Source organism: Canis lupus, chromosome 29 (assembly GCF_011100685.1).
Source record: "Canis lupus familiaris isolate Mischka breed German Shepherd chromosome 29, alternate assembly UU_Cfam_GSD_1.0, whole genome shotgun sequence".
NCBI lineage: Eukaryota > Metazoa > Chordata > Mammalia > Carnivora > Canidae > Canis > Canis lupus.
The window spans coordinates 16501372-16529334 of NC_049250.1; the positions used below are offsets into that span (position 1 = coordinate 16501372).

Consider the following 27963-nt stretch of genomic DNA (forward strand, 5'->3'; position numbering starts at 1 on the left):
TCAAAAAACACTGTAGTGCTATTCGTATAAACTTCACTGTGTTAATTTCTATAATAAGCAATGACTGTTGGAGGCCAAAGTCTGACCTGGTGGGATGTACTGGGATTATCACTGCTACATAGCATATCTGCAATGGAATGAATACCTAACATGTCCAAAAGAGTTTGTAATCTGAATGGAGGGCAAAAAAGAGAAAGGTACTTTCAATCTATGTGTTTCAAATATTTCCTGTTAGCCATGCCCTGGAATCCTACACTGCCCTCCCCTACCACATGCGGAGCCCTTGCCCTTCAAATCCTATCACTCGGCCAGCATATCAGGGCAGCAACCCAATCAGCGATATTTGGGCAGTCCACGCACTACGGATCGTCGCTAAGTATCTAAAGAGGTATGTGGCCCAGAGGAGACAGAAACAGAACAGAAGGGGCACCTCGTAGGCTCAGTCAGTAAAGTTTGCAAATCTTGATCTCAGGGTTGTAAGTACGAGCCCCATATTTGGTGTTGAGATTACTTAAAAATAAAATCTTAAAAAAAAAGAAAACAGAAAAACCACATTCCACCCTCACATAAAATGTAGTATGCTAGATCCGGAAATATCCTGAGCAAGTCTGTTCATCAAAAGATCAACCACTGGGTGTAGAGGAGCACCAGAGTCCAGCAAGCTCCAGAAAGATGAAAAGGATGGGGAGGGACGCACAGGAGGACAGATGAAACCTGAATCCTTCAGTCTGAAAAGGCAAAGGCAAAGGAACAAAATATGAGCCCCTGATTTCTGAAAGTTGCATATAGAAGGATTATTCATCAAAGCCTCGAAATGAGAGCTCAGGTGAGGGAAGATGTCCTTTGAGATTTGGCTACCCCAAGAGCTGAAATGAGACCCAGAGAGGCAGATGTTGGTTGTGCTCATGCAGGCCCTGTCCAAAGGCACACAGAGTCAACCAAGTAAGCAAACTAACATGAACTAAATTTAAGAGATACATGTATAGAGTTAGGAGATATAAAAAGCTTTCTAAAAGCTTTCAAAAGATTTATGAATGATGTAGCCATGACTGGCTCCTAAGAGAGCAGAGATATACTTAGAAATATACTTAGTATATCTAAGAGCTATACTTAGAGATGAAAGCCAATCCCTGAGACATTAAGACCTATGTAAAGTCAGACTCACTTTTATACTTAACATGTAACGGAGGGAAAGAACGCATCAGGTTGGACCTGGATGTGAATGCAGTGTTTCCTCTGGCCCCGAGCTGGAAACTGTACTAGAGAGGGAACACAGACCACATTTTATAGTAAGAGCAGGGGAAAGGAACACAGAACTGTTTCTGGAAGCCATCAGGGAGCAGGGTAGCGTTTGACTGGGTAGATGCAGATCCAGATAATGGTCAGCCAGTGTGCATGACAAGGACAGAAGGCTTGGCAAAGCACAGTGAAGGGTGAGTGGGTAAAAAGAACAGGGAAGGCTAAAGCCTCATCATCTGCTCTCTTTCATCTTGTTATTCAAGGAATAAGAAACTAGCACTGGGTTTGGAAAGGAGCCACAGATGCCTAACCATTCCAAATGAAAGGAGATAAAAGGCTGTAGCAGTCTTACTTCATAACAGGAACCCTTACTCCAGGCAAAATCGTGAAAAGCAAGCAAGGAGTGGTTTGTCGTTCTTGGCAGTCTTAGGCTTCCTCCCTGGAGCAGGATTTCTAAGCAAGTGTGTGCAGGATGGTTTAGCTGCATCTGCAAGGGGCCTTTGAGAATTTGCTTTTCCAAAGTGGCATTGGGACATCTACAGCAGGCAAAGCCTTGTCCTACAATAACATCCCACTTCATAATGATAAATATTAAAATAACATGTAACTTTCCACAGATATTAAAAGAGGCCTCCAGAGGGTTCTGTTTGGGGCAGTGTCACAGAAAGAAAAACAGCAGGGCAGGCTACGATTAGCCTGCAGGCAGCCCCAGGTGACCAGGACTCATTTCAGAGAACCAGTCTGGGCTCTGTGCATTCTGAGTATATGTTTACTTGAAGTCCATTCACAGCTGCCGTCAAGATCATTGACAAATGAAGAAGAAGAATGAGTCTCAGGGCACTTTCCTAGAGTAGCTCATAATCCAAGGGTCAGTGCTTTGCTTCCGCTGGCACTTTTATCACATGAGCAGCCTGACAGCATATTTATTATGCCTTTGCCCAAAACCATTGATGAGAAAATATGTTTCCCTTCGGTTTTCGTTTAGAAGACAAGATGTCATTTGAATAAGTTGCCTAATTTTTCTTTCTACCGAGTAGAATTTCTTTTTTCCCAGATCTTTCCCTAAGGCAGCTTTTTATTCAGTAGGAAATGCCAACGTTGATGTAAGTATTCATATCATCCACAGGGCTGTCAGAAATCCTGATGATCTTGAAGCAAGGTCTAATATGCACTTGGCAAGTGCTTTTGCTGGCATTGGCTTTGGAAATGCTGGCGTTCATCTGTGGTGAGCAATTTGAGATTTTATTTCTTCACCTAAGCTATTGCTTTTATTTAGAAAAGCATTAGCATTTTTAAAATGTTTATAACTTAGGACAAGTAGTAAGATCTAAATATACCATAAGAAGAAATTTAACTTAGGGTCCTGAAATATTTTCTTAATTCAAATGTAATTTATTGGGTCATAGATTTGTTTTTAAGTTGTTTTTTTAAATAAACTCTACCCCTAACGTGGGGTTCAGACTCATGACCCTGAGACCAAGAGTCACATGCTCTACCGACTGAGCCAGCCAGGCACCCTCATAGATTTTTTTTGGTAACAGCCTTATTGAGATACAATTCACATACTATAAAATTTATCCATTTAAAATGTATAATTCAGTGGGTTTTAGCATATTCATAGATTTGTATAGCCATTACCATAATCAATTTTCAAACATTTGATTGACCTGAGAAGAAATCCCATACCCCTTCACTGTTACCCATCAATCCTCCTATAACCCCCAGTCTTAAGCAACTACTAATCTACTTTCTTTTCTTTTTTTTTTCATGGTGAAAACCCTCAGCAGATTAAGTTTATTTTTTTGTATATTTTTTTTATTGGAGTTCGATTTGCCAACACATAGCATAACACCCAGTGCTCATCCTGTCAAGTGCCCCCCTCCGTGTCCGTCACCCAGTCACCCCATCCCTCCACCCACCTCCCCTTTCACCACCCCTTATTCGTTTCCCAGAGTTAGGAGTCTCTCATGTTCTGTCACCCTCACTGATATTTCCCACTCATTTTCTCTCCTTTCCCCTCTATCCCCTTTCACTATTTTTTATATTCCCCAAATGAATGAGACCATGTAATGTTTGTCTTTCTCCAATTAACTTACTTCACTCAGCATAATACCCTCCAGTTCTATCCACGTTGAAGCAAATGGTGGGTATTTGTCGTTTCTAATGGCTGAGTAATATTCCATTGTACATATAGACCACATCTTCTTTATCCATTTGTCTTTCAATGGACACCGAGGCTCCTTCCACACTTTGGCTACTGTGGACATTGCTGCTATAAACATTGGGCTGAAAAAAAAATAATAATAAACATTGGGCTGCAGGTATCCTGCCATTTCACTGCATCTGTATCTTTGGGGTAAATCCCCAGCAGTGCAATTGCTGGGTTGTGGGGTAGTTCTATTTTTAACTCTTTGAGGAACCTCCACACAGTTTTCCAGAGTGGCTGTACCAGTTCACATTCCCACCAACAGTGCAAGAGAGTTCCCTTTTCTCCACATCCTCTCCAACATTTGTTGTTCCCTGTCTTGTTAATTTTCCCCATTCTCACTGGTGTGAGGTGGTATCTCATTGTTTTGATTTGTATTTCCCTGATGGCAAGTGATGTGGAGCATTTTCTCATGTGCTTGTTGGCCATGTCTATGTCTTCTTTGGTGAAATTTCTGTTTGTGTCTTTTGCCCATTTCATGATTGAATTGTTTCTTTGCTGTTGAGTTTAATAAGTTCTTTATAAATCTCTAATCTACTTTCTATCTCTGGAGATTTACTGTGGATATTTTATGTAAATGGAATTATATAATATGTGGTCATTTGTGCCTTTAATTTAGCATAATGTTTTCATGGTTCATTCATACACACATCAATATGTCATTCTTTTTTATTGCCAAGTAACATTCTACTGTATGGATATACCACATTTTATTTATCCGTTTATCAGAAGATGGACATTGGGTTGTTTCCACTTGTTGGCTATTAGGGTAGCCAATACTCTTACTTCATAACAGGAACCCTTACTCCAGGCAAAATCATGAAAAGCAAGCAAGGAGTGGTTTGTCGTTCTTAGCAGTCTTAGGCTTCCTCCCTGGAGCAGGATTTGTGTACAAGCTTTTGTGAGGAATACTCAGTAGGAGTGGAATGGTAACTCTATGTTTAAATTTTGAGGAACTACTGTTGTTATCCACAGCAGCTATACCATTTTACATTTACATTAACAGTGGCTAAGGGTTCTGACTTTTCCACATCCTCCCCATGTGTCATAGATTTTTGAAACCTCAAATATAAGAATTTTTATCCTAATCTCACAAAAAGAAAGGGATCAAAATCTTTGTCAGTAGCCCAGAATTGACTTGTTTGATCAGAACTTTACTGGTATGATGTCTTAAAATTGAATACCAGTAATCACTGAGAATTAAAGAATAGGATTTTGCTATGGAGAGTACAGTGAAGTCACCCCCAAAACTTGGCTGCTGAGAGCACAGATTGATACCACCATTCTAAAAAGCAAGTGAATGGGGTGCCTGGGTGGCATGGCTGGTTAAGCACCAACTTTTGGTTTAAGTTCAGGTTGTGATCTCCTGGTTGTGGGATTGAGCCCTGCATTGGGCTCTGGTCTCAGCATGGAGTCCACTTGAGATTCTTTCTTCCTCTCCCTTTGTCCATCCCACTCATATTCTCTCTCTCTTTCTCTTTCTCTTTCTCAAATAAATAAATCCTTTAAAAAATAAATTAATAAATAAATTAAAAGCAAGTGAACAAAATCTATCCAGAGCTTGAAAACTATTTATATCCTTGGGCCCACTAATTTTAGTTCTATCAATGTAGCCTAAAGAAATCATCATCATATGATCAAAGTATTTCTTTCTAAGAATATTCACGTAAGTTGTATGTATAATTGAAAATTTGGAATCATCCTAAATTTCCAACAGTTTGGGAATGGATAACTGAATCGCAGTACTCAGAGAATAAAATAAGGCTATTGAAAGAAATGTTTTAGAAGAATAGGAAATGATATGGGAAAATATTTATAAAGAATATTAAATAGCAAAAGCAATGTTTGAAACTATGTATATACAATCATAAATTAAAGGTATGCATCAAAAGACTAGAAGAAATATCCTATAATGATTATCTTTAAGAAATAGGATTATGGACCATTCTAATTTTTACAAAGAACATATACAACTCCTAAAAGAAATCAAACTAAGTTGTTAGATATCATTAGAAAGTTACTTTTGAAAGCTACATGAACCCTTTCGCATCATGAAAACACACTAAGCAATGATTTTCCAAATACTGTGAAACCCAAGAAAGGTAAAGCACTTTCCTAAGTATCCCAGCATTTCAGAGAACCAGTAGCTTCTGCTTCATCTCACAAAATTTGGTAGGCAAGGGATACCTTTTTTAAATAAATAATCATGCAGTTCCCCAGAATACTTTGTCTTCCTATAAAATGTAAGTCATTTGCTGAATAAGCCCACATAATCCACATTAAAAGATTTACAGACCATTATACTATTGTAAAGCATTTCATTTTCAAGATCTTAATAATAAATATATAAGCTTCTCACAATATATATCTCTGGGTATGACTAATAAACTATAATATAGTCCTGTTTGTTCACTAAGAATTCAAGAGAACATAAAAAAAGTTTTTTTTCAAAAACAAATTAAAAGAATCCCACAAAAACTATGGTGCCTTTTCTTACCAACCTTTCAAACTACAATACCATTTATGATTCAACTCTATTAGTATGTAACATTTGAAAGGATGTATCAGTTATTGATGGGACAGATCACTGGAGGGTCCAGCTTGCATTCTAATGCAGCACATCTTGGCTCATAACACACCCACATTGTCAGCTTGTATAGGAAGAGCACACTGCCAAGGCAAGTGCAGAGCAAAATAGAAAACACATGCCCTGAAGCTTATTAAAGAAATTTCAAAGTAAATTCTTGATTTCTTCAAGATCATCAGGTTATCAATGTGTTTGTGAAGCAATTTCTGCAACACTTTTTAATGACATACAATCCTATAAGCATTTGAATTTGAACATTTCAAAGGTTTTGTTAATGATTACTCAAAATGTCCGATGCATAATAATATATTGTTGTATCAAAGAAAACAGAATGTATAACTCCCTTTGTGAGATAATTATATTTTCAAAAGACTGTTAAGGACTCTCCCATAAAACTATCTTTGTTTTGCTAACTTGAATTTCTGATATCTATATGTCAACATAAGGACTTTCTTTCTTTTCTAGCCATGGAATGTCTTACCCAATTTCAGGCTTAGTGAAGACATATAAAGCAAAGGATTATAATGTGGATCACCCACTGGTGGTAAAATCATAATAAATTCTTTAATTAAATTTCATATCTTTGCAGTTGCCATAAATGTATTTATCAAATATATTTGTCAATTCTTGATTGCTTGGAGTATAGGGTAAAGTAATTTAATACCTAGAATATGCAGGTTAAAGACCTAACTTTGCACCATTGGTCACCATATTTTGTTTCTTTTCAGCCTCATGGCCTTTCTGTGGTACTCACCTCCCCAGCGGTGTTCACCTTCACAGCACAAATGTCTCCTGAACGGCACCTGGAAACGGCAGAAATATTGGGTATGAACCAATACTCATAAATCTGTGACCCGCATGTGTGGAGCATTTCATAGGGTTGCTTCTGAAGATAAACCATAAAGGATAATAATACCCACAAAGTTGCTTTGAAGTAGTTTAGTAATAAAATGCGAGTCACCTGCCTAAAGTCCTACCTATCATTAAAATTCTGTAATTTTGCTTCCAATAGTCCATTAACAATAAAATGAAACCAAATATTGCTGATGTTAAATTTGTAGTGATAATATTTCTCTTCTTTTCATCCCCAAAGAACATGAAACTCTTTACATAGTGTTAATGTTGCGAATGGTTTTTCCTATCAAGGTGATAAAATGAATCTAATTCAGGAAGTAACTGTGCATTCCCAGTAATAGAAAATCTAAACAACTAGAAACTTTATTAAAAAGATCCCAAAAGAAGAATTTTCTTGGCTACTCTGTAGAATAGAGTGTCTTATAACAAGACACCTACAGTGCTCTTTGAATCTCACAAGAAATAAAATTATATTCAGGCTAGTAAAATTTTTCAGTAATTTTTCTATGACGAGAACTCTTTTAAGTAGACTTTGAGTATTTGATTAACTTTCCAAACATTTTATTCCCCTACTTGTGTTTAGGGTAGGAAGGGAAAAGCAAAAAATAAAACTTCATTATGCTCTTCTAGCTCCAGCCGTTGGAGAGGTTATTTCCAGGAAGGTAGGCATGACCACAGACTCCTACGTACACTTCTTTGACTCCCTTCTCTCTCACACTGACATTTTGTGCTTTCGCAGAGTTCCAGGTGCTGTGCTGTGCTGGGAATCCTAATGAGAGACATGCAGGGTAGAAAAGCAGTGCAGGGGTTTCATTTTCCTGGGCTGCTGGAAATACGGTGCGAACCTTACCAAGGACCTTGTGTTCCTTTCGCCTTTTAGATGGGGGTGTTTTTCAGCCATTTTGGGGACTCAGATAGATGCCTTGTAAATATGCAATGTAAGTAGGAAGGAGCCCAAATAGTAGGATGGATGTATGGTAAGTGGGAAAGTCTTAGAGAACTCAAAGTTAAAATTCCAGGCAACCAACAACATCACTGAGAAAGCAACCCCTCTGATAGACAAAACTCAGAGTAGAAGAACCCTCCTTGCATAGGAAGTGTTGTTGTTATTCCATATTTAACCATTAAATATTTCAATTTCCTATGTAATCTTATATTTTCTTAGCTTTATACCAATTTATTCTCTTCCCTATCCTTTCTTTTTTTCTAAAACACTTCACAGGAAAACACAGAGGCTTTGATGGTGTGTTTTATGGCAGCAATCCCAGGAACATAAAAACCTCATAAACCTTGTATCGTGTGTCACCTTTCCACCTAATCCATATTTCAGCTGCCGCTATGTAATACAGACTGGTCTTGTCATGCACGGTTTACCTTCCATCCACCCTCTCTCCCAACTAGCCCCATATCTGGTTCTATTTATACATTTTCCTGGATTACTAAAACAGTTCTTGCTGTCGTAGAAGAAAAAGGTTAAGACTAATAGTGTGCTTCAGTATGGAGGTAAACTATACATTCTAGTCTCATTTTGAACAATACAGAGAAAGCAGACTCAACGTGAAGCATTCTGAATAATAATTAATGCCACATCTGTCTGTCAAGTGCTTCACTTCCTGGCAGTGAATGTGTTTGACTAAAATGGATGTGGGGCTGGAGTGCTAAGGTTCTGGGAACTGTCACTGCTACCCTGCCTGAGGACAGAACCCCTAGCTCTTCCAGACTGTCTCTGTGATTAATTTTTAATCATGTCCAAATTTTGCCCTTACAAATTTCCAACCCTTGGCGATCTTCTTCCCCCTTCACCAACATCATTATTACCTACGTAGGAAATACTGTTTTCTGAGAGTCTTTATGTTCTTAGTTCTGTCTGACTGGTTCTGTAATGTTTATTTAGAGGAACCCACCCTGCCCCTTGGCAACAGAGCCCCAAATAAAAAGTTTTATAGCTATAGAGAGGAAATATTTCCTTCCCTGGCCACATAATCCACTTTTGTCACTTTTCCTCTGTTTGGGCAGTCAGTGCTGGAGCTTTTGTACCTCTATATGTCCTTGCCTCACAAGGTGTTGCAGAGGGTTGGTCTTCTTTTCCTAAGACGTTGCTGTGAGGAAAGACATCGAACACCTATACCTCTAGATGTCAGCAAATTCCAAGCCTTGAAAGTTATATAAGCTGTGTTTTCTCCTACAAACACTCCTTCCTCTTCATCCAAACACCAGCCTTCTTTTTTGGTCTCCTCCCTGTGCTTCTTTTCTTGGCTTAGTTCCTCTTCTTCCCACCACACCAGGGGCAAGCAGCCCATTGGAAATGTGAGAGCCAAGTTAGCCCCCCGCCCACCAGCCAACTTCTCTCTGCAGAGGATCCTGGGGTTCTGCAGGCCAGCCTGGCCCATCTGTGAACTGCGGAGTCGATCACTGGGCTGGCCTCCATGTGGTGGCACAGCAGTAGCCTTGTCCTTGGTGGTAGGGAACCAGCGGTAGGCTATATATTCATCTATCTTGTGACTGAATTATACAGACTCTCTCTACAGTCAGCACTTTGTGTCTTCTAGGAGCTGACACCCGCACTGCCAGGATCCCAGATGCTGGGCCTATTTTGGCAGACACACTCCGGAAATTCTTATTCGATCTGGATGTTGATGATGGCCTAGCTGCCATTGGTTACTCCAAGGCCGATATCCCAGCATTAGTGAAGGGAACTCTGCCCCAGGTAAGAGATGCAGTGCGTCCTCTCTCCCTTCTGAGAAGCACAAAGCTTGGTCCATTTGGGGTGTCTTGGGGAGAGAAAAACCTAGGGGTCCTCCAGCAGCTTTCAGGTCTCCTCCACACCAGACAGCAGCGCTTGTCTTCCTCTGAGGGAAGGGGCCAGTCTCCCTCATCTTTATATTCTTCCATAAAACTGTGGCTTTTGGGAGCTTTTATGGTGTAACTGAAAGGATCTCTTATAAAAATTCAAGGTGAAAGCAACCACATTTTTCTTGAGGTATGGCAAAATTTCCCTTTTTACCACTTCTCCTCTTTTAAGAGTCTTCTATAAAACTATGTGAAGCTCTTCCAAAAAGACCACTGATATTATTTTATATCATAAAGAGTTATAAATTCCTACTACTTTGCAAAAAATGGGCATGGCTTTAAATCAGTACTATTACAAAATCACTTCTTAATGAATCTGGGAGAGTGCATATTTTATACATATACGTAGATATATCATCTGTGTCACTTTGAGTATTATTTAAATGTCGCTAAAGAATTTAAACTGAGCTGCCAACCTTTATTGAGTGGAATCATAAGTGATGTAGAGTTTCCCCTCCAAGTTTCTCCTGAAGAGAATTTACACTCCCATTGGACCACTCTTACATTTTGGATCAGATACCCATGTGCTATAGCATCAGATCCTAATAGGATCCTAATAGTTCACTGCAATTCACCATAAAACAGAGCCAGAGTCATGAGCTCTTGGTTTGGGGACCATACCATGCTCACCATGCCCAGAGTATTCACTTAGTCCCCCTGTCTAAAATGGGGAAGACGTGGGTTACTTAAACACTATAAGGACTCGAGGGCAAGGCACTTCTACCCAAAATGAAGGCAGACATGGATGTCTCACTGACTTTGAAACAGAGTTAACAGCTGGAATATCCACACCACACTGATTCCTGCTTACCACAAGTAGCAGTGCTTTTCCTCAACCCACTCTGGTTAAACAAAGGCCTCACACTAGCTTCTTCCCCACTTAGCAGCTGCTTAGAATGTTGAAGACCTCACCTCTCACGTAAGATGATATGTGTATGGATTGGGTTAGCGGACTCATATGTCCTCAGGAGGTAGGTAGGTAATAGCAATAAACAAAGTCATTTAAAGCAGCAGTGAGTTGTGGGGATTTTAATGAACTGGAAAGCTCATAATTCATCTCATTGGGTGAGTGTCTTTTCAGCTACAATTTATTATTCCCAAGCAGAAGTTCAGGTCCCAACATTGGTAGAGCTTCCAACTTAAAAAAAAAAAAAAAAAAAAAAGCAATCTGGATGTTTGTATTGTATTCCCTGATTACCCACTGTACAAACTAAACATGACCAATTGGCCAGCAATTTCCCTGACTTAGACTCAGGCCCAGTAGCCTCAGTCGTATCTACAAATATAAGTGAATAAGAAAAAGAAACATCTCAAAGTGTAGCTAGGATAACTCATAAACCCTTAATGCTAATCAACAAGCCCAAGGGACTAAATAGCCAAAAAAAATTCAACCAACACAGTTATTTTATCCAAACCTACTAGACCATAAGTTCCATGAGTACAGGACCTGTTTTGTTCATCCTTCCTCTACTGCACCTAGCACAGGCTAGTAGAGATGTTAAAGGAACACATACCTGTACCATCTCTCCTAAGTCTTCAGGGCAGGTGAGCTTAATGGCTGAATGGTAGTAACTTTTTCAGAAGTTTCCTTACACTAAATAGGATTCACCTAATGACAAGAAGCCATGAAAGCCTGTCCAGTGATACCAGAGACCAAATGGTCTCTACAGTTTTGACATGGTGGTTGGCTCTTATAGCATGGTTCCAGTGACAGTGCCACTCCTGCAAGAGGAATTCTGAAAAGCTCTACTTGTTCAGGAATGGGTGTTTGTCAACCTCCAGCGATGGTATCCATGATTTTCAGATGAAACTGTGTGATATTCTTGGCCATTTAATTAGTAGTGGCAAGCATCTTCCAGTCATCAGCACACAGTGGCAAGTGTGTACTGTTTAAATTCTACTGTGCTCAGTCTTCTACTTTCAGAAACTGTTCCAAATAGCAACAGATCCATACTAACATTTGAGACTACCCACTAAAATAGCAAGTTAGGGCAGCCCAGGTGGCTCAGCAGTTTAGCGCCGCATTCAGCCCAGGATGCAGTCCTGAAGACCCGGGATCAGGTCCCACGTCGGGCTCCCTGCATGGAGCCTGCTTCTCCCTCTGCCTGTGTGTGTGTGTGTGTGTGTGTGTGTGTGTGTGTGTGTGTGTGTGTCTCATGAATAAATAAATAAAATCTTAAATAAATAAATAGCAAGTTAATTAGGTATCATATTAAATGCCTCAGGGCATATATCACACTAAGAAGTCACAGATAGCAAGACCTTAATTAGACAAAACTGATTTTTTTTAGTTTCATAAAAGATGCAAAGTAAGGGATCCCTGGGTGGCACAGCGGTTTAGCGCCTGCCTTTGGCCCAGGGCACGATCCTGGAGACCCGGGATCGAATCCCACATCGGGCTCCCGGTGCATGGAGCCTGCTTCTCCCTCTGCCTGTGTCTCTGCCTCTCTCTCTCTCTGTGACTATCATAAATAAATAAAAATTAAAAAAAAAAAAAAGATGCAAAGTAAATTGAATCTTTCAAGTACAAGTCATGTCTGTAAAGTAGGAGGCCAGGATCTCCTCATGTTGTACTCATAAGGCAGCCCCAACGTGAATGCTGCTTTTTAAATCATGTGTTTGTGATTGAGAGAAACATAGTTAATTTTAATAAACTAGCACTAGTTCCATTTTAGAGTCCATGTAATTGAGTCAATGTGTCCTATATATGGAGAGGGCAGGAGACAGGGCAGATTCACAGGACTTTAGGAGGAATCTTAGAAATCAGCCTGTCTGTTTTGCAGATGAAGAACTACTATGGGTTTTTTGTTTGGTATTTTTGGCAGCAGGGAACATTTTACAGGAATGCTATGGCAACTTCAGAATTTTACACATGCAGCAGGCTAATCTTCACTTATTAGTATCTACAGGATTTAAGGTAGTGAGAGGGATAGACTGGTTGCAGCAAAGAATATTGCCAGAAAGATTATTTATGTAGTCGACATTTGATAAAGCTTCTTTTATGTTCAGCAAGGAAGGATCAGTTTTCACTGAAAAGAACAACCAGGCCAGTATTCTTGACCAAACACCACATCCCATACTGATGGCTGCAAACAGCAGCCCTGTGTACGGAGGCTTCCAACCGCTATAGCCAGGCTGCAAGGCGAGCAGGCAAGAATAAATCAATCTTCCAACCGGGGTTTCTGAAACCTCTGGAAAAAAACATTTACATTTCAAATCAAAACATTTCATTTCTGAGGAGAGCTGTCTACCAAAATGAGCACTTCCACTCCCTGGCAGGCAGGCCAGCCAAAATGTTGTTATTTTATGAATGTGCTAAAAGTAGTAGTCAGGATTTATTTCAGTGCCCATGTTAATCAGTTGTCCTTCGGTCTTACACGTCTATAAATAATAGTGCATTGCTGAACACATCTTAAGTCTGAGAGTTTAGCTTTTATATGGCATAGATGATATCAGTGGGGATATATCACAAACTTTATGTCCCTATCCTCATTTAACCTATCAGGGGGTATTAGAAATGTGAAAGAGAAATTCAAAGCAGCTTGGCCTGAAGTACTTCTGAGACTCCTGAACTATGCCAAAGATGAACAGGACTGTTTTAAGGGCCTCTGAACCCATCAGATAAGATTCTCTCCTGTTATATAGGCAGAATAGTGTGAGAGTAATTATCGGCCACAGCAAACGCCGAACTTCAGTTCTTGACCCTTCCACCGACACATATGTACATCACCATGAACAGGTCTCTGCCTTGCTGTGGATTTTCACAATTTGTTTAGAGTCTCCGAAGATCTGCTGCAGCATAACATTTTACTTTGGTCTTACCCATACTCATCAGCATGTCCCCATCCTTCTCCCATCTGTCCATTCATCCTTCCTTGTTTTTTAATTATCTTTTTAATCGTGGTAAAATATACCTAACATAAAATATATTATTTTAACCATTTTTAAGTGCACAATTCAGTGCCACTGAGTACATTTAGTGTTGTGCAACCAGCACTACTATCCATTTCCAGAACTTTTAAATAATTTCAAATTGTAGCTCTGTTTAGTAGGCAACAATAATTGCCCTTTCCCAGCCCCTAATAACTTCTATTCTACTTTCTATGAATTTGCCTATTTCAGGTGCCTCATATAAGTGGAACTCTACAATATTTGTCCTTTTGTGTCTGCATAATGTCTTCACTTATCATAAATCTTTAATGTGTCAGAATTTAATTCCTTTTTATGGCTGAAATAATATTCCATTGCATGGATATACCATCTGTTGCTCATCCATTCATCTACAGATGGACAGTTGGGCTTTTCCACCTTCTAGCTATTGTAGACAATGCCACTGTGAACATTGCTGTACAAATACGTTTTAGTCTCTGTTTTCACCTCCTTTAGTTATATACCAATGAATAAAACTGTAGGATCATAGGGTAATTCTCTGTTTAGCTTTTTGAAGAACCGCCAAACTGTTTTCCATAGAGGCTGCATCATTTTACATTCCCACCAACAATGCACGAGGGTTACAATTTCTCCACATCTTCATCAAGATTTATTATTTTCCTTTTTTTTTTTTTTTTTTTTTTGATAGCTATCCTGATGGATGGGAAGTGAGAACTCATTGTGGTTTTTTTTTTTTTTTTTAATTTTTTTTAATTTTTATTTATTTATGATAGTCACACAGAGAGAGAGAGAGAGTCAGAGACACAGGCAGAGGGAGAAGCAGGCTCCATGCACCGGGAGCCCGACGTGGGACTCGATCCCGAGTCTCCAGGATCACGCCCTGGGCCAAAGGCAGGCGCCAAACCGCTGCGCCACCCAGGGATCCCGTCATTGTGGTTTTGAATAGCATTTTGCTAATGACTAAAGATATTGAACATCTTTGCATGTGCTTACTGGCTATTTATATATCTTCATTTAAGAAATATCTATTCAAGTCTTTTGCCTATTTTTTATCTTAACTTTTCTTAAAATTTTATTTACTTGACAGTGAGAGAGACAGACAGACAGCACAAGCAGGCAGAGCAGCAGGCAGAGGGATAGGGAGAAGCAGGCTCCCTGCTGAGCAGAGAGCTGGCATGGGGCTCGATCCTAGGACTGTGGATCATGACCTGAGCCAAAGGCAGACCCTTAACCTACTGAGCCACCCAGGTGCCCTCTTTTGCTTATTTTTAAGTTGATTGTTTGGGGTTTCCTGCTGTTGAGTTGTAGTAATTATATATTCTAGTTATTAATCCCTTATCAGATCTGTAATTTGCAAAAACTTTTCTCATTCTACCTGAGTTGTCTTTTCAACTCTCTTGAGAGTGTCCTTTGATGCATAAAAGTTTTAAATTTTGATGTAACCCAATTCACCCATTTTTTGTATTGCCTGTGCTTTTGGTGTCATATCCAAGAAATTATTGCCAAATCTAATATCATGAGATTTTCCTCTGTTTTCTTCTAAGAGTTTGGTTTTAGCTCTTACATTTAAATCTTTACACTTAGGCCTATTCTGAGTTAATTTTTTAATACACCCTTCCTATTTTCATTCTTTCTTTCACCTTACAAATACTTACTGAGGTCTTACTATATACTATGCATTGAATGGGATGCCGTGAGGAGGAAAATAAAGTCTCTTCATTCCCTCATGGAGCTTACATTCTAGTGAGAGAAGACAGATGATTGACATCTAATCAAATATATAAATAAAATACTAATGAAATCATTTTAGATGATGCTTAGTGGTGTGAAGGAAAACCTGGGTGATGAAATCATGATTTCACATGGAACAGTGTGGGAGGGACCAGCAAGGGTGGTCACAAGAAGTTTTGACTAGAGGTGAAGGCAGCCACATTAGGACCTGGGAGAAGCCCTCTGGGCAAAGGGGAAAGGCTCTGAGATAGGGTGAAGATGAGCATTTTCATGGTAGAGAGGGGACTGTAGGGCTTAAGTGAGACGAACTGATGGGAAAAGAGTCAGAGCTGAGATGAGCAGCAGAGCCAGAACAGAGTGGCATCGGTGGCCATGGTCTTGTCATTGCAGTAGAAAGTCCTCAGAGAGCATTAAGCAGGTTATGAGATAAATTTATTCTGGGGTGAAAAAGTTATCACTCTGGCTGCTGTATGGAGAATGGCCTCTAGGGGGAGAGAGTAGAGCAAAAGTAGAAACAGACTTTTGGAGGCAGGAGTCAGGATGACAGCCGGGTTGTGTAGTGCTCGCTTCAGCAGCACATATACTAAAATTGGAACGACAGCCGGGTTGTGGTGGAACAGGAGGTGATAAAGTGGTCAGATTTTGGATTTACTTCTGAGGTAGATCTGACACATTGATTGGTGGATTAAACTTGTAGAGAAGGAAAAAGGAATCAACAGGACTCCTAGGCTTTTCCCTGAGTGACTGGCTGTCATTGCTGAGATGAGAAAAATGAGAGGCAGGAGAAGTCAGAGTTCTGTCTTGAGTATATGAATTTTGAGATGCCAATACCGCACCCCACACACACCATTTTCATTAATTCAGCAAATAACTGTTGAGCACCTATGTACTGTGTGTCAAGCACTCTAGTAGGCCCTGGGCAGGAAGAGTGAACACAGACCTGCCCTCATGGAGATGAGTACTTATAAGAAAACAAACTGAGAGACCTATGAAAATGGAACCAAAACTCTGGCATAGATCTTATTTAAGCCCAGAAATTTGGATACAGGATAGTCATTATAGTATCTTTTAATCTCCTGTCCGACTGGGATTAAGGAGACACTGATGGGGGGTATAAATAGCAATAGGATATGCTTTCTGTCTTTGCTGACTCCACTCAATAACGTTGGAGAAATTAAGCAAGTCACTGAATTGACTTGGGAAAGTAGAACTAAAACCTTAGTTAATAAGAAAAAGGAGTCATGTGTAGTCCATAGCTGTAAAATTGACTATGAAGTCAACTTATGACCTAATGAAGTCTTTCTGAATATACTTTAGGTCCAAATTGCAAAATATACAGTCCTTGAAGTGAAGGACAACCCAGTTCTAATTTCCTTGGCAGCACATGCTGTGCCCAGGCACAGGCACTGGGACAGTGCTCTCTGCACAGAGAACCCACCTGGCAGAGGCTGCTGCCCAGTGTAGTTTGGTCATCACTGAAGGTGTTTTGCCCAAGGTGGGTTTGGTTCTGTACTTTAGGCAGAAGGCTATTTCCAGAACATAAGGCAAGGCCAATGGACCTTGAAAGCTTTGTGGGAAAGTGGTGTCACTTGATGAACTTCGGAGTTGGGGATCAGCTGGTATGAAGGAAACAAGAAATATGATTTTTAAAGATATGATTATTATCAAGTCATTGTTTCTTATGGCCAAGTTGATTTACATAACCTAGTAGCTTTTACAAACTAGCTTTTTAGAGCCCTGGGTAAATCCTTTTGTTTACTGTTTCAGGAAAGGGTGACCAAGCTCGCACCACGCCCTCAGTCAGAAGAGGATCTATCTGCTCTGTTTGAAGCTTCAATGAAACTGTATTAATTTTCATTCTCACTGAAAGAATTCCACTGGCCATCATAGTCCTGACAACAAAAGCCGAGCTAGCCAGAACTTAGTCTTTTCATTCACATATAACTTACATGTTACCAGTTTGGATGTGATATAAATTTATCCTGCAGAAGATTCCCTGATGTTCAAAGTCAAGCTACTTCTATACAATTGGGAAAATGCCCACTATGTTAGACCTTGGGCTAGACTTTAGGGATCTGTGTTCCTGCACCAAACCCCACAGATTGCCACTGCTCTATTTATCAAATGGGCAAAAATTCAGTATCTATCAAAAACATAAATGCACATATCCTATGCCCAGTAACCCCTAGTCTAGAAATTTATCCTATAGAAATACTAGCACAAGTGTGTCAAGAAATATGGCAAGGATGTTTCTAGTAACACTTTTTCTAATTAAAAAAAAACAAATTGGGGGATTCCTGGGTGGCTCAGCGGTTTTGTGCCTGCCTTTGGCCCAGGGTGTGGTCCTGGAGTCCAGGGATCAAGTCCTGCGCTGGGCTCCCTGCATGGAGCCTGCTTCTCCCTCTGCCTGTGTCTCTGTCTCTGTGTGTGTCTCTCTGAACAAATAAATAAAATCTAATAAATAAATAAATAAATAAATCTATTGGAAATATACCCATGATATACTGCTAACTTGGAAAAAAGCAGAACAGTTGTATATTTGCATGGTCTGATTTTTACTTTTTAAATTATAAATATATGTCTATTTATTGAGAGAAAAGAAGGATACATAACAATATTAAAAGTTATCACTGGAGAAATGGAATTTGGGGCATTGAGAATCAAGAGAAAATAATCACTTTATATTTTATACCTCTCTTTTTATTTTATAAACGTCCGTATTGTTTGGATGTGTTACAACAAGCACATTCTTTCTAATTTTAAGAGGGCCACTAAAATAAAATGAAAGGGCCAGAGAACAGAAAAAAATATCATTTTGTTTATTTTAGGTCAAATTCATCTTAATTTATAAAAATACTAGTAACTAATATTTAAAGACTAAAACAGATCCAAAGAGGTAAAATATTAGAGACTGATCCTCATGTAAATAAATTATTCTTTTGAGAAAAACACTAACATCTACATGATAATTCCCTCCTTGGAAAAATGTATTTTGTGGTCAGAATAAATGAATTCAAAAAGTAAGCGGTGTTGTTGTTGATAGACTTGCAGCCTTGCAAGTAGAATCTAAGTAGCATGATCATTTGCATCTGTTATTCCCAAGCTGCAGAAACTTCTACCACTCATTTCTCCTCATAAAGGTTACCACACTAAGGTTTTTTGCCTGCTTAAGCTTTGGCAGTCTGGATCTCAGTGTACTTGTGGATTTATCCATGTTTTAAACTGAATTAAAGTTTTAATCAAATAAGTAATGTATATATAATTACATCAGGGTTTTAAAAACGGAAGAGAAGTACATTACTTGCCTTCAACCTGCCCAGGCCTACTTTATCTGTATAAAGGTCTTTTACTTCCTTGAGATCTTTTAAATAACATTGAAGTAATGTTTATAGAGGTTTCTCTATCAACATAAAATATGCTCAGTACCAAAATCTGGTAATACAAAGATAAACACAAAAGAAAATAATCATATTGTACCATCCAGAAGATAGGCAGTATTAAAAATTTGGTTTATGTTTTTTATTATATATATTATATGCATATTTTTGACTTAGAAATGATATCATTAAGATATAGTTTTAATTCCTATAGAACATTCAAATTATTTATATCAAGTGCCCAAAAGGTAAGCATAGGACAGTACCAATAGAATTTCAGTTATGTAAAATAAATAAATTAATTAATTTTTAAAAAATTTTAAAAAAGAATTTCAGTTATAACTTGCAGACCATAAATAGCTAAAATTCCCTCCAGCGTTTCAAAATATCATGGATCTTGAAAGCAGAAGCTGTGGGATTGAGGCAGAGTACAGCTAACTCTCTGCCAATCTGAGATCCTGCAGGAAACTTTAGTAAAAGTTGTTAATGTCTTAAAATACATTTGGCACAGCAAAAACATATGTTCTCCCCATCAACACACCTTCCCAAAAAAGCCCAGGTAAGTTCTAGAAGTTTTATATTCAACAAGGTGATGTAGCATCATTAGAACAGCGTTAGAGGTCAAAGGCCATGGGTTCCACTCTAGTCCCTTGGTCAGTCTTGAGTTTTACTCTATTTGACTGAGGCCTCTTCCATTTTGATAATGTTATGACTCGATTTTATGTATTACTTAGTCCTTAATGTGTGATTTGAGTTTGGGAAATTCGATGTAAAATAATTTGAGACATAAAAATGTATTCTCTATCTCTCTGAAATGTTCGATGCCTTTACTACCAGTAGGCAGATGTCTGTGACTCACCAGGAGGAGTGTTTGGTATTCATACTGATGATGACTCTGTAAAGGAAGGATTTAAAGGTCAAGCATGAAGAAACAGATTTAGGAAGGCTTCGTGTTTTTTATCTTAATACCCATCATGTTGGTCCCTATAACTTGAGAATATGGAAAAGATGTGTTTCTTACCAGCTATTAAAAGTGTTAGATAAGAAATACCGCCCATTTCTGTAACAACAGTGTAAACACTGTTTCTGAGATAACAATTAAGTGCATTTTTCTAAGTCAAATTCTGTTTTTTATTGATTACCTTTAAAAGACCAAAAAGTTCTCAGGGGTTATGGCTCCATTTATACAGATTAATTTACTTGCTAAGGCAAGAAAAAAAACAAAAGAATAGTACTCAGAACTTTGTGTAACAGCATTTTCACAAAACTATCATATTTAGTAGAATTTTTTTTCACTTAAAATATATATGCATCCCTAACTTATGATCCAGAATATTAATTTGTTTAAAGTACATCACATTTATGATTTTTGTCAAGTGCCACAATAAACAGCCTGTTTTGTGCTCCTGTCACTTCTCTGTGCACCAGGAGGGCTATGTTGGGCTTGGCATTTTTGCATAGCTGTGGACACAGCTGTAGGGTATTTTCCACTGGTCAGTGAGGGAAGTCTGCTCTTGTAAAATACAGACAAGTACAGTATCAAAATAGCAAAACTTGCTTTCCTGGCCTTTTAACCCTGGGAAAGATTAATGGTTGTTTGGATTAGAAACTGTAGCCTAATGAGGGACTGTTGCCTCTGGGGAGTGGGTCTGAGAAAGGGGACTTTTCACCTCCAGGTCAACATTGCACATGCTGCCTTGCCTCTGATGACCAGCAACCCCAAGCCCAGACAGCTGCCCAGGCCCTCCCATCAGACGCCTGATCCTCTGGGAGCTGGTGCGGAGGCCGGCCCACATCCCCGCCATCACCATCACAATGGTCTGCAGGAGGTAGTCTCCGGGGATGGGCTGCACTTTGAATGGGCCGAAATTGCTTCTTGAAGCCCTAGCCTGAATTACTGGCAGCTGGGGGTGGGAGGGTCTAGTTTTTGTTGCTATTATTACACTGTCTTTCCAACCAGCCCAACAACTCTCAGAATAAATGCATATCCCCTGCAAATTGCAATAACTGTTTGCCATTTTGTCCCATGTGAAATCCCTCATGAAGCTCTGTGCAAAACAGCCAACTTTAAAGTCCCCCTACTTCATTCTTTCTGGCTTTAAATGTTGGCTTTTTAATTTGGATATTTTTAATTGGTTTTCCAATTTATAAAATTGGAAACTGATTAAAATAATCATGAGCAAAAAAGAGAAAATAACTACCATCATGCCATTACCCAAACACAGCTGCTATCATTTGATATGCTTCCTTTCCATCTTTTTCATTTGGGTGGTGCAATTTCCAGCTCATTTCCCTCAAGGCATGACATTTTAAGTATTTTCTATGTTACCACATAATCTTCATAATCATTATTTTTAAAGGTACACAATGTTTTGTTGAATAGAAATTTAAACATTGATCCTTATTACAGGGCATCAAGATTGCTTCCAAATTTTGACCCCTACCAATGACAAAGCAATGAAATATGTGTATGTGGCTTTTTTTTCCCACATTCTAAATTAACTTCTTAGGTCAACTCTCAAATTGAAATTTTATAGTAGAGTATGGACATTTTTATGGCTTTTGATTAATACTGTCAAATTGTTTATACTCCACTACTGCCTTAACTTTGTGTCCCTTCTCCTTCAATCTTCTCTTCGAAATAAATAGTAGTGTAAGCCAGCAAGAAATGAAACAGAGCTCACATGGATGACCAGGCTAGGCTATTTGTGCAGACCTGCAAGAGTCACCTGTGTTTTTTTTTTCTAATTATATCAGTTTATCTTAACAGTTCACACGAACAGATACAGCTTAAAATTTTCATATAAAATTATGAAATGTACATTAGTGTTACATTATTGTTTCTTAAGTGAACCCATAGATGACCAAGTCTACTTTTGTCACTTACATTTTTTCTCCTTCTAAAACCTTCCATGGGACCCTAAACCTATGGGCTTGTATTATTATATTTATGGTCCCTGGTTTTCCTGGCCAAAAAAAAAGACCCACAGGAACATATAACTATCCTTTGCTATAAGGCTGTTCTAGAACTATCCAGGCCTGTGAGTGCAAGGATTGCTGCACTGGGAAGAGGTAACCAACAACCTTCTCCACCAAGATCCCTCCCTGAGGGTCTAAGTTGCCCCTCTAATCAAAAGCCATTCAAATCTTTGCAATTATGCACATTGGTCCCCTGGGGCTTTAGCAACCTTTACTAAATGGAGACCAATGTGAACCATATACCAAGCATTACATATGAGAAAAGATGTTTGTAAGGCAACATATAAATGGAAAGCTGTCCAAAGAGTACCACCAGGCTGGAGTGGTCACATGAGTAAGAACAGGCTAATTTTCTTTCATTTTTCACATCTCCTCTAATGTACTCAGTACCTTAGCAAAAAAATTTTCCCAAAAGAGGAAGGAGAGTAAGGGTTTGGGAAGAGGAGGATTGGGGTTCTGCAGGTAGGGGTGTTTGGGGGGGGCTAGGGAACGATTACAGGAACTTGACATTTAGCAGTATTTAACCAAACTATTGTCACTTTATAAATACAAATATCAATACACTCTATGAAGTGTGGCAGCCAGTTTACTAGGGCATCAAGTAATTACTGGGGCATCTACTACAGCTGGCAACAATAATAAACTAAAGATAATAACAGATTGAGTCATTTACTGGGCCCTCAACCTGTGCCAAGCCCTTTATCAAGGGTTTGCCCACTCTGAGAGAAGCATTGCTATAGCCTTTTTGCACAAATGAAGAAACTAAGACTCAAGTTAAAAAAATAACACCCAACTGCCAACTTCACACAGCTACTAAGGGGTAGGGACTAGCACTCAATCCCGAGGTCACCCTGACCCTACATTCCCAGCTACCAAGTTTACGGCCTTTCAAGTACCTTCTGTTGTCTGAGAGCTTCTTGAGTTGCATTTAAACACTGTATATGCTTGTGTACAACAAAAATACCTTGAACACAGTAGGGACCCCATAACTATTTGTGGAACAGAAGATTCTATTTCATTAAAAGGGAAAAAAGAAGAGAGAAAGAAGGTCCTGCAAGCCTTTGACATATCAGAGAGAAGTGGAGCTGGCCACGCTGGTGGACACACAGAAGGGTGTTAGAGGTAATGGAGCCACCTTGGGGTTGAAACCCAGCCCTGCTTCTTACTGAGTAACATAGGGTAAACACTCAGATATTCTAAGCACAGCTTTACCTCATAGGGTTGTTATAAACATCAATAGGAAGTAATGTATGCTAAATGTCTGGAACAGTGGCTGGCCCACAGTCCTTGTTCGGTAAATGTTAGTTCTCTTCCCTTTCCTGAATGCTAAGCTTGCAGGAAGCCTTTCATCCCAGCAGCTGACTATCAGATTAGTACAGTGACGTCAGTTATATACTAAGGGCTTCCAAACCTCCCTCAGAAAAAGAATTACCTGGGATGCTAAAATATAGATGTTAAAAATATAGATCAGTCCTTTCCTCTGACCCCCGAGAAATTCAAATCCTGTCAAACAGGCTTGGAGACCAGAGGTCTATTGCATCAATTTGGTTTAAGAAAGTTAAATAGTACTTGGGCCTGTTTGGCATCCTCTCTGCATAGGTGGTGACAGAAACAGAGCAGTGGTCTCAACCTCCAGTGTGCATCAGAAGCTTCCGGAGGGTTGCTGGGCCAGGTCTGCAGCATTTCTGATTCAAAAGGTCCAGGTGGGGAGTGAGAATGTGCATCTGTAATTCATTCCCAGGTGCTGCTGCTCCAGGAACCACACTTTGAAAGGATTGTGATTTTCTCACATATCAAACTTAGCTGGCTCAGATTTCAGCTAGAATTAGCTCTCCCTCATGTGTGGTAAGACCATTAGCCCCCTGAGGAAGGTCAGAACAACACCTGAAACTTACCTTAGGACTTCTCCACCAGACTGGGCATCCATCCCTGGGTGCTGCCCTGCCTCTTCCCCACCATGACTGGCTCACCCTGTAGCTCCCGCCTCTCGCTTCCACCGTATCTTCAGGATGAGATCTTCAGGATGTACCCATCAAAGGCTGAGCAGAAAGGGGATGTTTGCTTATGACTCTAGCCTTGGTGGTATTTGCTTCAACCATGACAAGACCATTAAAAAGTATATGAAGTATCAGAACGCTGAGTTTCATTTCAGTATAATTGGTATAAAGAATATAAGACTCCCAGCTATGAGGTAACCAGACTTATAAAACTGCCCTGTCTAATCTGTTTAAAAAAGAAACCAGGGGTGCCAGGATGACTCAGTTAGTGAAGTGTCCAACTCTTGATCTCAGGTCAGGTCTTGATATCCAGGTCATGAGTTCAAGCCCCACATTGGGAGCCTACTTAAAAAAACATAAAAACCCTCTGTGTTATATTCCTATTTTAAAAGTTCTGTTGTGAAAAGTTTCCATTTTAACAGAAAAGGGGATGTATAGTGACTACATACATAGATATAGCAGTGTGTGTAATTATTGGTAAAGTAGCTCTATGGATACAAATCAAACTGTGCTTCAACGGCAAAAGTGCCAAGAGGGGACGCCTGGGTGGCTCAGTGGTTGAGCATCTGCCTTTGGTTTCGGGCATGATTCTGGGTCCTGGGGTCCTGGGATCTAGTCCCACATCGGGCTCCCCACAGGTAGCCTGCTTCTTCCTCTGCCTATGTCTCTGGCTCGCTCACTCTCTCTCTCTCTGCCTTTCTCTGTGTGTCTCTCATGAATAAATAAATAAAATCTTAAAAAAAAAAAAAAGTGCCAAGGCAAGGAAAGGATGGCCACTTACATCCAGTTAGAAAAAGACAACCCAGAGGTCCTGCTGCTCACTCAGAGGCACCACAGGGCTCCCTCTTCCAGCTCTTCTTGTTGACATCCAGCATTAGTTACCTACCACATGCCCTTATTACCTTTAAAAAATAAAACTGCCAATTATTTTACCAGCAAAAGGTGGTTTTATTTCGGAATGGCAGGGAATTGCTATCAAGGACAAGCCTGCAGAACAAAGGGAAGGAAGAAGCTGGAAGGGCTGTTGTAAACAAAAAGCCCATTGAGGTAAACTGGTAATTTAAAATATAGTGGCTTTCCACTGGCTGAGTTAGGACTGTCTCTCACTGGCTGGGCTGTTGCTGAGGGAGGAGGAAAGCCTCTCTCCTCCAGGGGGATAGTGAAGTACTCACTGCAAGATCAGGTTGTTCTTATTGGGTCTGCTATTGACAAGTGGTAGGGCCGGAGAGCACCCCCTGCTGGCCTCCAACTCCATTCTAAATGAGATATCCTTTTATTAATTTTCACACCCTTGATAATTTTCACATCCTGGTTTTGGATGATCTCACCAGAAATGAGCACAGGCCAGGAAGGCTGTTCCCTTGTCAGGCTACTGAAACACCAAAATCTATAGATTTAAAAATTTTGACTTAAAATTGAGTAGAGAGGTGCCTGGGTGGCTCAGTTGGTTAAGTATCTGCCTTCCACTCAGGTCATGATCCTGGGGTCCTGGGATCAAGGCCCACATTAAGCTCCCTGCCCCTCAGGGAGTCTTCTCCTTCTCCTCTGCCTTTCCCCCCAACTTGTGCTCTCTCACTTTCTCTCATGTTCTCTCTCTCAAATAAATAAATAAAATATTTTTTTAAAAATAAATAAATAAAAATAAAACTGAGTAGAAAAAGATATTCCCTAACTTTGTGGAGGGAGAGAGATGGAGCAGTTCCCAAATTTTCATTAATTGCCACGCATGCCCCAGTCCAGCCAATAGGAGGAATATCCTCTTTGTTAGCTTAGATCCTCCCACCTTCCTTGGGTGGACTGGGGTTACCCAGTATGATGGACTGAATCGTTTCCTCAAAATTCATATGTTAAAGCCCTAACTTCCTCCACATGTGATTGTATTTGATGATAGGGTCTGTAAAAAGGTATAAGGTTAAAAGGGATCATATGTGTGGACCTCAATACAATCTGAATGGTATCTTTATAAGAGGAAGTTCATACACAAAAGAACCACAGAGGGGGCACCTGGGTGGCTCAGTTGGTTAAGTGTCTGACTCTTGGCTTCAGCTCAAATCATGATCTCTGGGTCATGAGATCTAGTCCCGCATCAGGCTCTGTGCTCAGCAAGTCAGCTTGAGATTCTCTCTCTCCCTCTCCCTCTGCTCCTCCCAGCCCCTCACCTCAAATAAACGAATAAAAAAAAAAGGAACACAGAGATGCATGCACACAGAAGAAAAACCATGTGAAGATAAGATGGACCAAGGAGAGAGGTTTCTGGAGACACCAAACCTGCTGATATCTGATCTTGGACTCCAAGCCTCCAGAACTACAAGGAAGTAAAATGCTATTGTTTAAGCTGCCTGGTCTGTGGATTTTATTATGGTAACCCTCATAACCTAGGATTTGCTGGCAAATGACAGTATTGAAGCACTTACATCAGAAAGAGCTGAAAGCCGCTGGTAGAAGAGAAAGTAGTAAATCCAGAGGCAAGAAAGAGCAGAAAAGACTTAAGCCACCAAGCTAAGTGTAGAGAGAGTAGTCTTGGAGGAGGTGAGCAAAGAGGGAGAGATTAGGAACAGCCAATGAGCAGGGCACTGGAAGATAGAGTTGTTTGGTTTGGTTCTTAAAGTCTGGCTCTGTGTTACAAATGGAAACGCCTTTGGAGTTTCTTGGAGATGGCAATAATGATATAGATTGTTTTAAAGTTATTTCTGCGGGTCAGACTTATATTGTGATGCTTTTGCTAAATGCAACACCAAACCACAGTGATTCAAGTGACGAGGAGTTAAGATTATAATTTTAAAATAGTATAGCAAGTGCAGTGATTTAAAAAAAAAGTCAGGAAGGCTTTATGAAGGAGGTGACTCCTGTATTGAACCATGAAGGAAAGTCAGAATTAGATAGAAGTTAGGACATTCCAAGTAGAATGAATAGCAGGAAGAATAACCTGGAGTAAACATGGAGTGAGCAGAGAGTTTTCAACAGTTCAGTGTTGCTGGGGTGTCACATGCAAGTCAAGAGGTGGTAAATTGAGGCTGGAGATGTAGATATGCCCCAAGCCTAGTGCCTTGATGGAACTTGGAATGTATCCAGAAAGGTGGTAGAAACCACAGGGATGGGCTGGGGTGCCAGAGATGGATCTGTATTATAGATCAGTTACTTGGGGAAGAAGTTAGATTAAGTAGTTACTGATAACAATTATAGAATAACAAAAAATGTATAAATAGGTTAATATTTCTTTCATCATTCTCTGTAATTTTTTTCATTTTTATTTGGAAATAATTGCAGATTCAAATGCATTTGAAAGAAATAACTCAGAGAGATCCCATATATCTTCACCTAGTTTCCCCAATGGTAACACCTTGCACAACTGTAGTATAATATCACCAGAAAATTGACATTGATACACTCCTTCCACCTTATTCAGGTGACCACCACTGCAGTCCAAATACAGAACGGCTCCATCACAAGGAGGCCCTGTGCTACCCTTTTAGAGCCATAGCCACTTCTCTCCCTCCACAACCCCTGGCAACTACTAATCTATTTCCCAATTCTATAACTTTGTACATTTTAAGCATGAAACTTTTTGAGATTGGCCTTTTTTTTCCACTCAGCATATTCTCTGGAGATTCATCCAGTTTGTGTGTCCCAACAGTTCCTTCTTCTTTATAATTAAGTTGTATTCCATGGTATGGATGTGCCACAGTTTGTTAACCATTCAGCTGCTAAAGGACATTTCGACTGATTCTAGCTTGGGGCTACTATAAATAAAGCTGCTACAAAAAAAATTGTGTACAGGTTTCTGGATGAACATAAGTTTTCATTTCTCTGGGTTAAATGTCTAAGAATGCCATATGGTAAGCACTTGTTTAGTTATGTAAGAAACTGCCAAACTGTTTCAGGGGGCTGCACCATTTTACATTCCCACCAGAAACGTGTGAGTTTCTCCACATCCCACCAGCATTCGCTGTTATCACTATTTTTGATTTTAGCCATTCTGGTAGGCATGTAGTGAGCTCTCGTTGCAGTTTTCATTTGCATTTCTCTAATGGCTAATGATGTTGAACATCTTTTCAAGTGCTGATTTGCCATCTGTATATCCTCTTTGCTAAAATGTCTGTACATGTCTTTTGCCTATTTTCTAATTGGATTATTTTCTTACTATTGAGTTTTGAAAATTCTTTATATTTTCCAGATATAAGTCCTTTGACAAATATGTGGTTTGCAAATGCTTTCTCCCAGTCTGTTGCTTGTCTTTTCATCTTCTTACAG

General features: G+C 39.6%; 1 protein-coding gene across 9 annotated transcripts in view; it reads left to right on the forward strand.

The window, feature by feature from the left end:
• Positions 1-27334, forward strand: part of ADHFE1 (alcohol dehydrogenase iron containing 1) — a 42999-nt gene extending 15665 nt beyond the window's left edge. For 3 of the 9 annotated variants that reach the window (XM_038579422.1, XM_038579426.1, XM_038579421.1), the window contains 6 exons: positions 236-388; positions 2366-2464; positions 6498-6576; positions 6761-6857; positions 9437-9594; positions 20413-20740. In XM_038579422.1, coding sequence (XP_038435350.1) covers positions 236-388; positions 2366-2464; positions 6498-6576; positions 6761-6857; positions 9437-9594; positions 20413-20616 — 790 coding nt within the window. In that variant the 3' untranslated portion in view covers positions 20617-20740. Of the gene's footprint in view, positions 1-235; positions 389-2365; positions 2465-6497; positions 6577-6760; positions 6858-9436; positions 9595-17126; positions 18384-20412; positions 20741-25863 lie in introns of those variants that run through there. The other 6 variants (XM_038579425.1, XM_038579424.1, XM_038579423.1 and 3 more) reach the window with 5 other exon arrangements.
• The last annotated feature ends 629 nt before the right edge of the window (positions 27335-27963 follow it).